The sequence below is a fragment of the Manis pentadactyla genome, chromosome 3, assembly GCF_030020395.1.
Source record: "Manis pentadactyla isolate mManPen7 chromosome 3, mManPen7.hap1, whole genome shotgun sequence".
NCBI lineage: Eukaryota > Metazoa > Chordata > Mammalia > Pholidota > Manidae > Manis > Manis pentadactyla.
Genome location: NC_080021.1, coordinates 70001566 through 70015734, shown reverse-complemented (window position 1 = coordinate 70015734; position 14169 = coordinate 70001566). Strand labels below are relative to the sequence as shown.

General features: G+C 38.8%; 1 protein-coding gene across 3 annotated transcripts in view; it reads left to right on the top strand.

Moving 5' to 3' along the window:
* The window catches only part of SGK3 (serum/glucocorticoid regulated kinase family member 3), a 176961-nt gene that overhangs the window by 124030 nt on the left and 38762 nt on the right, over window positions 1-14169 (top strand). For all 3 annotated transcript variants that reach the window (XM_036886222.2, XM_036886221.2, XM_057498026.1), the window contains exon 4: window positions 63-135. In XM_036886222.2, the coding sequence (XP_036742117.2) occupies window positions 63-135 (73 nt within the window). The remainder of the gene's footprint in view (window positions 1-62; window positions 136-14169) is intronic.

Sequence of the window (14169 nt, the reverse complement as noted above, 5' to 3'; positions counted from 1 at the left end):
ACATGTATAACTAGAAGATTAATAAAATTGAGTTCATATAATGTTATTTTTTAAAATTCTAGTTAAAGAAACAATTTCCTGCTATGGCCCTGAAGATTCCTGCCAAGAGAATATTTGGTGATAATTTTGATCCAGGTAAGCATAACTTTATAGACCAGCCATGAGTAGTATTTGAAATTTGAGGTGTTTAACATATTCATTGTAATGGATAGCAGTACAGGACTTTACAAAGCTGATTGATCTACACTCTATAAAAGTAATGCCTCAGGAAGGTGTTTACTGTGTGTGCCAGGCATTGTTTTAAATACTTTACATGTTTTAATTCATTCCGTCCTCACCAAGGCCCTTTGAGGTGGGTATTATTATTATCATCATCGTTACTTTATAAATGAGGAAACTGAGGTACAATTGGGTTAATTAATTTGCCCAGGGCCACATAGAGCTAGTAAATGTCCAGTTTGGGAGTTAAATTCAAGCAGTGTGGCTTCAGATAGATTTAATGGCCATTAAGGGTAATTTGGGTACTTTTCTAACCATTAAGGACATCTTTGTCAAATCCAGAGACCTTTATTAAACATAAACTCTCCACACAGCAGCTTGCAAGCTTCTGAATGGGATACCAAGAAAATGTTCTGTTGTTCACCCTTAGGAGCCTGATGGCACATAGGATCTCAGGAATCTGGGGTCTATACATCTAAAGCCTCAAACCTGGACCTTTTTACAGTATAATCAAGAAAATAAATCTTGGTCACAAATGGCTTATTACAGAGAAATTGAAGTCTCCTTATCCACCAGAAATCTTTTGGGAAAATTCATCTGTCTGTGCCTTAGATGAATCCTGACAAGCTAGGGTGCCCTCCCTTCCCACCATCTTACCTCTGTAACCAATTTGTTGTAACCTGGTAACCCATTAAACCTGTGATTTCTTACATGTCTGCTTGCTTGTTCACTACTCAAATTAGAAGCTCTCAAATAGCCTATCTTGACTATACTTCCTTTCTGCAACCTAACCTTACACCATTCCTTTCCCTCCCAAACCTTTATATTGTATTCCATGGAATGCTGTCCACAAGTAACAAAGTGCTCTTTATTCTACATCTATTTCATTTGTTTCACATTCTTGCTTTAATTAAAACTTAGTTTTCCCCCTGAGGCTGCTGGGACATGCGTGTAGCTCTCTCCACTAGAGGCTCTTTCTTCTTCTACACTTACTAAACCTCAGGATTGAAGAGGGTTCTCACTTTCCCCGTTATTTCTCTTAGCAGAATTTAGCTACTTCATTGTCACTGCCAGTCTGTCTGATCTAGCAGAAGATTTTAGAAAGGTGGGCACTATGTCTTTTTCATTGATTTTGTATGGTGCCTGGTAAATACTAGGTTCTAAATAGATACTACCTGAATACCTGAATCCATTAATAAAGAGAATATTGAGTTGGCACAATAAAGCCAGATTATACATTCTGTAGAATTGATTTAATAGGGCCGTGGCTTTTGTAATCTTGTTTTCTTTTTAGCCACAGAACTCTTTTTCCCCAATGATATCTTATGCAGAAAATGTCTTGTGCAGAACAAATAAAAATGGAATGCTTTTGTTGGTGCAGCAGTAAAGTCTGCCTATGGAACAACACAGGTTGAAAAATATTTTTATGGGCAACAAGTGGGCCTTACAGTTATTTGAGTGAAGTAGCAATGTGTTGTGAAACTAACAGTGTATAATGTCTGGTAGGCATGGTAGGTGGAATGGATAAGACAGAGACTGGCAGGACTGTTCCCATAGTCTTCACATTAGTTGACAGGAGCCAGACCAAGGGTGGAAATAGGGCTAAAAATCGAGCCATATGCAGGAACTCTTAAGGAAAGAAATCTTTGTGATTGCTTAGGTAAAGGAGACATATAGAAATAAGAATCAAAGATAACTGTAGTGTCAATCCTTGATAAATTAATTTGAAGTGAAAGACATTTAAAAGGAATCAAACTGCATGTTAGTGACAATGTAAGACTTGAGATTGTGCTGGAGTTCTGTAAACCTTTTAGTTGGACCCTAAAGACAGAATCATTTCAAGAGAAAAAGGCAACATTGCTACTTGATTATTAAAGGCAAATTACCAGCAGAATGCCCTATAGTATTTATGTTTTGGTGGATTAATTATTTGATACTGAAAAATGGATTTTTATCGAACAAGAACTGGAAATCAATACTGAGCATATTGTATTTTGACTTGGCAACAGTGAAATAGACTGTATGTCACATAAATCTTGGGGCACCCTTCATTGGGGAGATCAGATCTAAGTCATACTCAAAAAATCAAAAGATTGTTGAGATGCTCACTTGGTTAGGCTCTGGGGAAACAGACATGTTTTGCTGGTGGGAATGCAAAGTGCTACAGTCCATATAGAAGGGAATATGTAGCAAAAGTACAAGAAATCACATTTCTAGGACTCTATTCCAAAGGTAAACTCTATATGAAATGGTGTACATACAAGACTGTTATTTTGACATTATTTTTAATAGCAAAAACTAGAAACAAGTGAAATATCCTTCCAACAGGGAAATCCAATGTAGCTATAAAAAGGAATGAAAAGGCTCTTCTATGGAGTAATCTCCAGAATACATTAGGTGGAAAGAACGAGGTACAGATGTGTATAGTGTATATTTTCTGTGTAGGAAAGGGTATGGAGATTCAAAAGGAAATAATAGAAGAATAACCCCAAAACTAAAAACTAGTAACTTTAAGGAGGAGGAAGAGGCCAGTGAGAGGCAACGGGGTAGAAGTTAGATGTCCCTGGATGAATCTTGTTCATTACTTTGACTTTGGGACCATGTGCATATTTTAAATAATTAAAAAATAAAATAAAATGTAGTAATAAAGCAGTCTCCAACAGTTAAAAATAAAAACTGAAGGAATAAACTGAAGTATATTTTGATTGGTAATATAAACATGTGAAGAATAATTTTTAATGACTTTGCAACCCAGAATTTCAACTCAAGGATATTCAATTCATGGAATAAAGACTAAGGACAGGAAAAGCGTGCAAAGGAATTTTAACTGCACTTGACAGTCGCATTGTTAACAATATAGTTATTTTGTAATTATGATAATGTCATAGGAACCAAGATTTTAAGCAGAAGAGGGCAGAGATACAAATATAAAAGATTTTGGATAAAAATCCTATAATTTTTTAACTTAATTTAGAAATATAAAATTATTATCTATTTTTCTCTTTCTGAAGCAAGACATATTTCATAGCTGGAAATGGCCTAAAAATAATAACAAATAAGTAGCAATGAACACCCTACCATCCAGGTTGTAATCTCCAAATACCATTCCCACCTTAAAGGGATCAGGGTTCCATGGAAAAAATGGTGATTCCAGGTTGAGGGCAAGATGTGTACCCGGTGGTCCTAGGACATCCTGCCTGAAAACAAAGACTACTGCAGTTTTATCAAAAGGATACAGGAGCCCAACTGATGGGGCTTTCACTGGCAAAGATGGGACAGTTAGTGCGCGAAGAAAAAAACTGCCCTTTAACTTGCTCATTTTTGACAGCCATTGCATAGAGTTTTTCCATACATCTCTGAGTTCTTATGCTGCAGCTTAAGCCCATGTCTTCACTTCCATTTTTTTCACTTTTTATTCTGGTGGTTGCCAACATGTGTAAGATAAGCTACGCATATTTGAAGGCAGATTTTAAGGATTATTCTGCCTATACTTTTCAAAGTTAAAATTTCATTATGAATTTAAAGGTCTTCCTGTAGAGTACACACAGATAGTTATATTTTTTACATTCTAAATAGTTTGATGTCAAACCTTTGTTAGTAGGATCCTGATCCATTATTATTCTAGTCTTTAAGTTCTTTGAGGCCTTGACTTCTTACCCATCTAGCTCTTTATAGACTTGGTTATAGGCACCAACACCTCAGGCAATTTTTCCAAGACCTAGTCCCTAGATGGCATTGGGAACATCTTTGCTCTTACAGCAGTGTGTGACTTCCTCTCTGGTAGTATCTTTGGTGTGCCTGAGTGTAGCGATTGATTTAAATTTGTCTTCCCCTAGAATTAGAACTTCTTGAGGACAGCTACCATGTCTTAATTAAACGTTTTTATATTACCAGTGCCTTGCACAGTGTAAAGTATGTAGTAGGTGATTAGTGAACCAATGAATGCATGCCTGCCATTTTCAGCTACTCAGTTATTTTGGAAAGGCTACTTAATAATAGGTTTAATATATTACATTAAACATTGTTTACCATACAATGTAAACTTTCAAATAGTTGAGGATCCTGAATTAGGTAATTGATTTTGTTATCTAGTGTTACTCTTTTTTTTCTTTTATTCAAGAGACAAATTTTTCTTTGCAGATCATCAAATCCTATCCCTTACTTGACAGATGAAAGAAGGGAGGAGTTCATTTGTGTTACCAGTCAGTGGCACAAATGAGACCCAGAGTTACTGTGGCAAGCTTTTTTTTTTAAATGCCACCACTATAATAATAATATGTAATATAATAATTAACATGTATTAACAATACATGTATTATACATGCAATAATAATATAACTATACCAATAATAGTAGCAGTAGTAATGATAACTGCTATTATTTGAGTTCATAATTATAAGGTAGCTGCTTTTACCTATATCATACATTAGGAAAATGGAGACTTAGCAAGGCTCAGCCATGTTCCCAAGCTTCACAGTTAATATATGTGGCAAAATAGACTCACGCAGGTTTGTTTCACTTATCCCTTTACTGTCTGATTTATGCATGGTGCCTTTAAAGACACAAATCTTTTATGTGCATTTTATTTTAAAATTATGTGTTTGGAACATTACAAAAATCTTACCCAGTTTCCTAATCTGAGAAATGTGGTTCAAGACTAAAGAATCTCTGTAGTGCTTGAGGGCACAAGATATCCTGTGGTGTGGATGTCATGTCATTGCTCTGGCCGCCTGTTGCAGTGTTAGGACTAAAACCTAAGGTCTCCTTAAGTCACAGTTTGTTTTGTTTTTTTTCCTTGCCACACAGTACTGGTGAGTGTGTCCTCTTGAGTGATTTTTCTTGAAGCAGTGAAATGACAGAGAAATCCTATAGATCAGTTCCATACTTTTTATTGAGACTAAAGCTTTCATTTTATTACCTGAGCATTAGGTTCTTTTCAATCTCTAATTGAAATTTCTTTTGAATCACAACAGATGCATTAAGTTCTTTGTTGGGGAGATTGTTAAAAATATATATCTCCAACTATAATTCTTAAAGATAATATGACAGCCTCATATAAATTCTTTGAACTTACCCTCTAATGGGCTGATACGTGTTGTGTTTCAGACTTAGGTGGAATTTGAGATGTCTGCATATTTAATGTTAATATAAAAATTTAGCTTGGAATCTCCCCATAACTTCTGACTACTAATGGGCTTCTTTTCACATTAGTGACTTCTTTTCTTTTTTTTAAGTAGGCTTTCCATAGGGCTTACAAACTGTTTAAAGTCAGTTATGAAGTGGAAAGTCTAGTAGCACTTAGTGCAGCACGAGCTGTTGCTCACCGAAGAAATTACTCTCTTCACCACTGATCTCCCAATGTAAAATGTGCCTTCAGTAAGTATTCACAGAGCAACTTAAAGCTGCTTCCATAAAATCATTAGATTTTCTAAGTCTAGTTCCTAAAAATTAACTGTCTTTCAAGAACAGTTTTTAATGTAAACTTCACATGTACTTTACTCTCTGGTGACATAAAGAGTGCCCTTGGAGGAGGTTTACAAGATAGCTTCCTGAAATTCAAGAAATTTACAATTGAAAAAAGTACCAAGTGCGTCTGGATCTAAGAGACCAGGTCTAATTTATATTTATTCTTTCATAGCTATACCTTACATTTAAGAATGGAAATGTACATGACTGGAAACAACCCATATTTTCAGTGACAGTCACTCTACATTCAAACCTTGATTGAGTAGGAATTATTTTATTAAACAGAGCTCATTAAGTTGTACATTGTTTATAGATTTTTATCAAGATGTTCACCATTTGAGACACTCAAGTCTCCTGTATCTTTGGTTGTTTTTTTTTTTTCTCGGTTCAATTAAAGTTTATTGGTCAAAACAAGTTAGAAAGAACCCTGGGACTGAGCATGAGCAAAATGTCAATCTGAGTTTCTTCTTTAACAATGAAAGTCAAATTCTCTTGTATATGTGGATGATACCTGTGTCCAAAGTTCCTGCCAAATTGGTGTCTTACACCTCAGGAACAGCAACTAATATAGGGCCAGTAGGAACTCTTCTGCATTTAGGAGCTCTTCTGAATGCAGGGAGCCCTTCCTGGCCTCAAGTGCTGTCCAGCCACTGCCTGAAATTCATCTGCATCAAACATTTGTAAGAATCCAGGTTCCTCATGACAAGGAGGCCTTCTAATGAGACGTGTTCTTTTGTACCATGCAAGTCATATTCTCGTATGGCCTCCTTAGGCTGAGAACCTATAGACACCAAACGAGGAATTAAGTAATTTTCTGCCAAGCATATTACGTTCCCCAACTTTAAGGCCATTCTTCTGCCTGATCAAAATGATAGGAAGAAAATTCAGTATGGGCAAAGTTGGGGACTGAGAAGCTATGCAATGGGCGTGGATGACTTCGAGTAATCCATAACCTCTGAACCAGCTAAGGGGACAAAACTGCTTCCTGTGTTTTTATTTTCATTTTGGTATTATTAGTATACAATTACATGAAGAACATTATGTTTACTAGGCTTCCCCCTTCACCAAGTCCCCCCCACATACTCCACCACAATCACCGTCCATCAGTATAGTAAGATGCTGTAGAATCACTACTTGTCTTCTCTGTGTTGCACAGCCCTCCCCGTGCCCCGCCCCCCCCATACATGCTAATCGTAATGCCCTCTTTCTTTTTCCCCGCCCTTATCCCCTCCCTTCCCACCCATCCACCCCAGTCCCTTTCCCTTTGGTAACTGTTAGTCCATTCATGGGTTCTGTGATTCTGCTGCTGTTTTGTTGCTACAGTATTTCTTTGTTCTTATACTCCACATATGAGTGAGATCATTTGGTACTTGTCTTTCTCTGCCTGGCTTATTTGACTGAGCATAATACCCTCTAGCTCTATCCATGTTGTTGCAAACGGTAGGATTTGTTTTCTTCTTATGGCTGAATAATACTCCATTGTGTATATGTACCACATCTTCTTTATCCATTCATCTACTGATGGTCACTTACGTTGCTTCCATTTCTTGGCTATTGTAAATAGTGCTGCGATAAACAGAGGGGTGCATCTGTCTTTTTCAAACTGGGCTGCTGCCTTCTTAGGGTAAATTCCTAGAAGTGGAATTCCTGGGTCAAGTGGTATTTCTATTTTGAGCTTTTTGAGGAACCTCCATACTGCTTTCCACAATGGTTGAACTAGTTTACATTCCCACCAGCAGTGTTGGGGGGGTTCCCCTTCTCCTCAACCTCACCAACATTTGTTGCTGTTTGTCTTTTGGATGGTGGTGATCCTTACTGGTGTGAGGTGATATCTCATTGTGGTTTTAATTTGCATTTCTCTGATGACAAGCGATGTGGAGCTTCTTTTCATGTGTCTCTTGGCCATCTGAATTTCTTCTTTAGAGAGCTGTCTATTCAGCTCCTCTGCCCATTTTTTAATTGGATTATTTGCTTTTTGTTTGTTGAGGTGTGTGAGCTCTTTATATATTTTAGATGTCAAGCCTTTATTGGATCTGTCATTTATGAATATATTCTCCCATACTCTAGGATACCTTCTTATTCTATTGATGGAGTCCTTTGCTGTACAGAAGCTTTTCAGCTTGATATAGTCCCACCTGTTCATTTTTGCTTTTGTTCCCCTTGCCTAGGGAAATATGTTCATGAAGAAGTCACTCATGTTTATGTCTAAGAGATTTTTGCCTATGTTTTTTTCTAAGAGTTTTATGGATTCATAACTTAAATCAGGTCTTTGATCCATTTCAAATTTACTTTTGTGTATGGGGTTAGACCGTGATCCAATTTCATTCTCTTACATGTAGCTGTCCAGTTTTGCCAGCACCATCTGTTGAAGAGACTGTCATTTCCCCATTGTATGTCCATGGCTCCTTTATCGTATATTAATTGACCATATATGTTTGGGTTAATGTTTGGAGTCTCTATTCTGTTCCACTGGTCTGTGGCTCTGTTCTTGTGCCAGTACCAAATTGTCTTGATTACTGTGGCTTTGTAGTAGAGCTTGAAGTTGGGGAGCAAGATACCCCCCGACTTTATTTTTCCTTCCCAGGATTGCTTTGGCTATTTGGGGTCTCTATTCTGTTCCACTGGTCTGTGGCTCTGTTCTTGTGCCAGTACCAAATTGTCTTGATTACTATGGCTTTGTAGTAGAGCTTGAAGTTGGGGAGCGAGATCCCCCCAACTTTATTCTTCCTTCTCAGGATTGCATTGGCTATTCTGGGTCTTTGACAGTTCCATATTAATTTTTGAACTATTTGTTCCAGTTCATTGAAGAATGCTGTTAGTAATTTGATAGGGATTGCATCAAATCTGTATATTGCTTTGAGCAGGTTGGCCATTTTGACGATATTAATTCTTCCTAGCTAGAAGCATGGGATGAGTTTCCATTTGTTAGTGTCCTCTTTAATTTCTCTTAAGAGTGTCTTGTAGTTTTCACGGTATAGGTCTTTCACTTCCTTGGTTAGGTTTATTCCTAGGTATTTTATTACTTTTGATGCTATTGTGAATGGAATTGTTTTCCTGATTTCTCTATTAGTTCATTGTTAGTGTATAGGAAAGCCACAGATTTCTGTGTGTTAATTTTGTATCCTGCAACTTTGCTGAATTTCGATCTTAGTTCTAGTAGTTTTGGAGTGGAGTCTTTAGGGTTTTTTATGTACAATATCATGTCATCTGCAAATAGTGATAGTTTGACTTCTTCTTCACCAATCTGGATTCCTTGTATTTCTTTGTTTTGTCTAACTGCCGTGGCTAGGACCTGCAGTACTATATTGAATAACAGTGGGAAGAGTGGGCATCCCTGTCTTGTTCCCGATCTCAGAGGAAAAGCTTTCAGCTTCTTGCTGTTCAGTATGATGTTGGCTGTGGGTTTATCATATATGGCCTTTATTATGTTGAGGTACTTGCCCTCTATACCCATTTTGTTGAGAGTTTTTATCATGAATGGATGTTGAAATTTGTCGAATGCTTTTTCAGCATCTATGGTGATGATCATGTGGTTTTTGTCCTTCTTTTTATTTATGTGGTGGATTATGTTGATGGATTTTTGAATGTTGTACCATCCTTGCATCCCTGGGATGAATCCCACTTGGTCACGGTGTATGATCCTTTTGATGTATTTTTGAATTCGGTTTGCTAATATTTTATTGAGTATTTTTGCATCTACGTTCATCAGGGATATTGGTCTGTAGTTTTCTTTTTTGGTGGGGTCTTTGCCTGGTTTTGGTATTAGGGTGATGTTGACTTCATAGAATGAGTTTGGGAGTATTCCCTCCTCTTCTATTTTTTGGAAAACCAGAAGGAGAATGGGTATTATGTCTTCTCTGTATGTGTGATAAAATTCCGAGGTAAATCCATCTGGCCCGGGGTTTTTTTCTTGGGTAGTTTTTTGATTAGTGCTTCAATTTCGTTGCTGGTAATTGGTCTGTTTAGATTTTCTGTTTCTTTCTGGGTCAGTCTTGGAAGGTTGTATTTTACTAGGAAGTTGTCCATTTCTCCTATGTTTTCCAGCTTGTTAGCATATAGGTTTTCTTAGTATTCTCTAATAATTCTTTGTATTTCTGTGGGGTCCGTCGTGATTTTTCCTTTCTCGTTTCTGATTCTGTTAATGTGTGTTGAATCTCTTTTTCTCTTAAGTCTGACTAGAGGCTTATCTATTTTGTTTATTTTCTCAAAGAACCACCTCTTGGTTTCATTGATTTTTTTTCTATTGTTTTTTCTTCTCAATTTTATTTATTTCTTCTCTGATCTTTATTATGTCCCTCCCTCTGCTGACTTTGGGCCTCATTTGTTCTTCTTTTTCCAATTTCAATAATTGTGACTTTAGACTATTCATTTGAGATTGTTCTTCCTTCTTTAAATAGGCCTGGATTCCTATATACTTTCCTCTTAAGACTGCCTTCTCTGCATCCAACAGAAGTTCAGGCTTTGTGCTGTTGTTGTCATTTGTCTCCATATATTGCTTTATCTCTATTTTAATTTGGTCGCTTATCTATTGATTATTTAGGAGCATGTAGTTAAGGCTCCATGTGTTTGTGAGCCTTTTTGCTTTCTTTGTACAATTTATTTCTAGTTTTATACCTTTGTGGTCTGAAAAGTTGGTTGGTAGAATTTCATTCTTTCTGAATTTACTGAGGCTCTTTTTGTGGCCCAGTATGTGGTCTATTCTGGAGAATGTTCCTTGTGCTCTTGAGAAGAATGTGTATCCTGTTGCTTTTGGATGTAGAGTTCTGTAGATGTCTATTAGGTCCATCTGTTCTAGTGTGTTGTTCAGTGCCTCTGTGTCCTTACTTATTCTCTGTCTGGTGGGTCTGTCCTTTGGAGTGAGTGGTGTGTTGAAGTCTCCCAAAATGAATCCATTGCATTCTATTTCCTCCTTTAATTCTGTTAGTATTTGTTTCACATATGTTGGTGCTCCTGTATTGGTTGCAAAAACATTTAGAATGGTTATATCCTCTTGTTGGACTGAGCCCTTTATCATTATGTAATGTCCTTCTTTATCTCTTGTTCCTTTCTTTGTTTTGAAGTCTATTTTGTCTGATACTAGTACTGCAACACCTGCTTTTTTCTCGCTGTTGTTTGCATGAAATGTCTTTTTCCATCCCTTGACTTTTAATCTGTGCATGTCTTTGGGTTTGAGGTGAGTCTCTTTTGTAGGCAGCATATGGATGGGTCTTGCTTTTTTATCCATTCTGTTACTCTGTGTCTTTTGATTGGTGCATTCAGTCCATTTACATTTAGGGTGATTATTGAAAGATATGTACTTATTGCCATTGCAGGCTTTAAATTTGTGGTTACCATAGGTTCAAGGTTAGCTTCTTTAGTATCTTACTGTCTAACTTAACTCGCTTATTGATCTATTATAAGCACTGTCTGATGATTCTTTATTTCTCTCCCTTCTTATTCTTCCTCCTCCATTCTTCATATGTTGGGTGTTTTGTTCTGTGCTCTTTTTTAGGAGTGCTCCCATCTAGAGCAGTCCCTCTAAAATACCCTGTAGAGATGGTTTGTGGGAGGTAAATTCCCTCAACTTTTGCTTGTCTGGGAATTGTTTAATCCCTCCTTCATTTAAATGATAATCTTGCTGCATACAGTATCCTTGGTTCAAGGCCCTTCTGTTTCATTGCATTAAGTATATCTTGCCATTCTCTTCTGGCCTGTAGGGTTTCTGTTGAGAAGTCTGATGATAGCCTGATGGGTTTTCCTTTGTAGGTGACCTTTTTTGTCTCTCTGACTGCCTTTAATACTCTGTCCTTGTCCTTGGTCTTTGCCATTTTAATTATTATGTGTCTTGGTGTTGTCCTCTTTGGGTCTCTTCTGTTGGGAGTTCTGTGTGCTTCCGTGGTCTGAGCGACTATTTCCTCCCCCAGTTTGGGGAAGTTTTCACTAATTATTTTTTCAAAGACACTTTCTATCCCTTTTTCTCTTCTTCTTCTAGTACGCGTATAATGCGGATATTGCTCCTTTTGGATTGGTCACACCGTTCTCTTAATATTGTTTCATTTCTGGAGATCCTTTTATTTCTCTCTGTGTCAGCTTCTATGCATTCCTGTTCTCTGGTTTCTATTCCATCAATGGCCTCTTGCATCTTATCCATTCTGCTTATAAATCCTTCCAGAGATTGTTTTATATCTGTAGTCTCCCTCTGTACTTGCTCCTTTAGCCCTTACATATTTCTCTGCAGATCCATCAGCATGTTTATGATTTTTATTTTGAATTCTTTTTCAGGGAGACTGCTTAGATCTATCTCTACAGATCCTCTCTCAGGGGTTGTCTGCACTATTATTTTGGACTGAACTAAATTTTTCCGCCTTTTCATGGTGATAGCGGTGGCTGTAGGCATGTTGCAGGTGTGTCATCTGGGAGAAGAAAGTCCTTTCCTGCTTGCTGGACACCTTGCCCTTTTGCGCTGCCTGTGTCGGTTACCCGCACTCCTGGAGCAACCCCTGGTTAATCCCCTAAGCTGCTGTGGGCGGGGTCTCCATCAGAGCAGTGCAGAGCCCTTCGGGGAGTGGCAGGCATGCCAGGTGTGCTCCTCCAGGATGGCAGCACCCCTGCTGTGTGGGCAGCTGTGTGCCGGCATCAACCTTTGGGTCTGGCCCGGGCACCCGTGCATTGGGCTGGGATTCCGGTTGGCTGCTCGGAGCGTGGCTGCTCCTGGGCTGATCCTCTGCTACTGCCGCCGGCTCCCACAGGCCTCTCCCATGCTCCTCTGGTGCTGCTGCCACCAGTATGCGCAGGCCGCTAGGTTGCCACCGTCACAGGCTCGCGCCGGCATCTCCCAGGTGCCTCTGGTGCCGCGGTCGCCAGTGCACACGGGCCACTCCCAGGCCACTTGTTTGCCACTGCCATGGTCTCATTCGGGCCTCTCCTGGGCCCCTGTGTTGCCGCGGCCGCCGGCGCTTGCGGGCTATCATGGGCCACTCGTTCACCGCTGTGGCGTGCTCGCATGGGCTGCTCCCGGTCCCCTCTGGCGCCGCCGCCCCCAGCGTGTGCTTCCACTCTCCCACTACTGGGCCAGTGTGTTGGGGTCTACGCCAGTTGGGGGAGTGACTGGCAGGCTGCTTAGTGCCTTGAGGGGCTTCAGAGCTGCGCTGCTGCCCAGGGGGTTAGAGCGCCTTAAGTTCCCTGGGATTCCCAGATCCTGGCTAAGTGTGCCAAGACAACTTTGTCCAGCTGTGAGGTCCCTGTCTCTTTAAGACCTGCAAAAAGCACTCGCTTTTCTTCTGTCTCTGGGGCACCGGTTCCAGGGACCTGCCCACAGGTTTTGCTTGTCCGTTTCTCTAATATCCAGCACCCCGTGCACTGTGTATCTGCACTCCGGGTGCAGATTTCTAGAGCTGGTTGTTTAGCAGTCCTGGGCTTTCACTCCCTCCCTGTTCCAACTCCTTTCTTCCTGCCAGGTTCTGGGGTGGGGGGGCATTTGGGTCTTGCCGGGCCGCGGCTTGTATCTTACCCCCTTTGTGTGATGTTGAGTTCTCACAGATGTAGATGTAGCCTGGCTGTTGTACTGTATCCACTGGTGTCTCTTTTAGGAATAGTTGTATTTATTGTATTTTCATACGTATGTATGTTTTGGGGAGGAGACTTCCACTGAACTACTCACACCACCATCTTGACTCTGCCCTCTGTTTCTTTGGTTTTTGTGGTATGTTTCTTAAGAATTAGGGTTTAGGATGATGGCCTTTGAACCCCCAATAACAAATAATGATAACAACAAAAATAATAATAGCTGAAGATTATCTACCAGGCATTCTACTATGAACTTACATGCATTGTCTCATTTAATCCAATAACAACATTATGAGGTAGAAATGTTATCCCCATTTTATAAGTAAGGATTTGGGTCTTAGGTTCAAGATCAGCTAACTAGTAAGTAGCAGAAACGAGATTTTGAAAATTTTCTAGGAATCCTTTGTGCTTAACCTTTGTTGCTAAACTGCTATTACCTGAGCCTCAGTTATCAATAATCACAATGCTTTGAAGAAGTTGGACAATTATTTGTTAGAAAAGTGTTTCAGTGTATTTTTCAAGGGGTTTTTTGGTACTGAGTTTTGCTGGTAATTAACTGATTAATCACCATTCTCCAGTTGGCAGGAATTTCCAGCAATTCTTACATTTTTTTTTTTAAGTTGGTATGATTTTTCAGTCACCAATGTCACAGCGTTGATTTTTATTCATTATCTGGTAATTCATGAGGAATTGGATAATGCAGAACCTCTCCAAGTTTTGTAGTGAGTCTGTTTAAAATCATTTAAGAGACTTTTTTTGGAGAATTTTCTTTTTGGAGACAATTACCTGCCTTATTTAAACTTCATAATCATTGTATTTATAGACTTAAAAATATGTATTTCTAAATATTTATTCCTTGTATATTAAGAAACATGAATTTAAAAATAGGTTCTTAATCAAAATATACTATTTTGCGCTTTTTAATTCTTATATAATTGT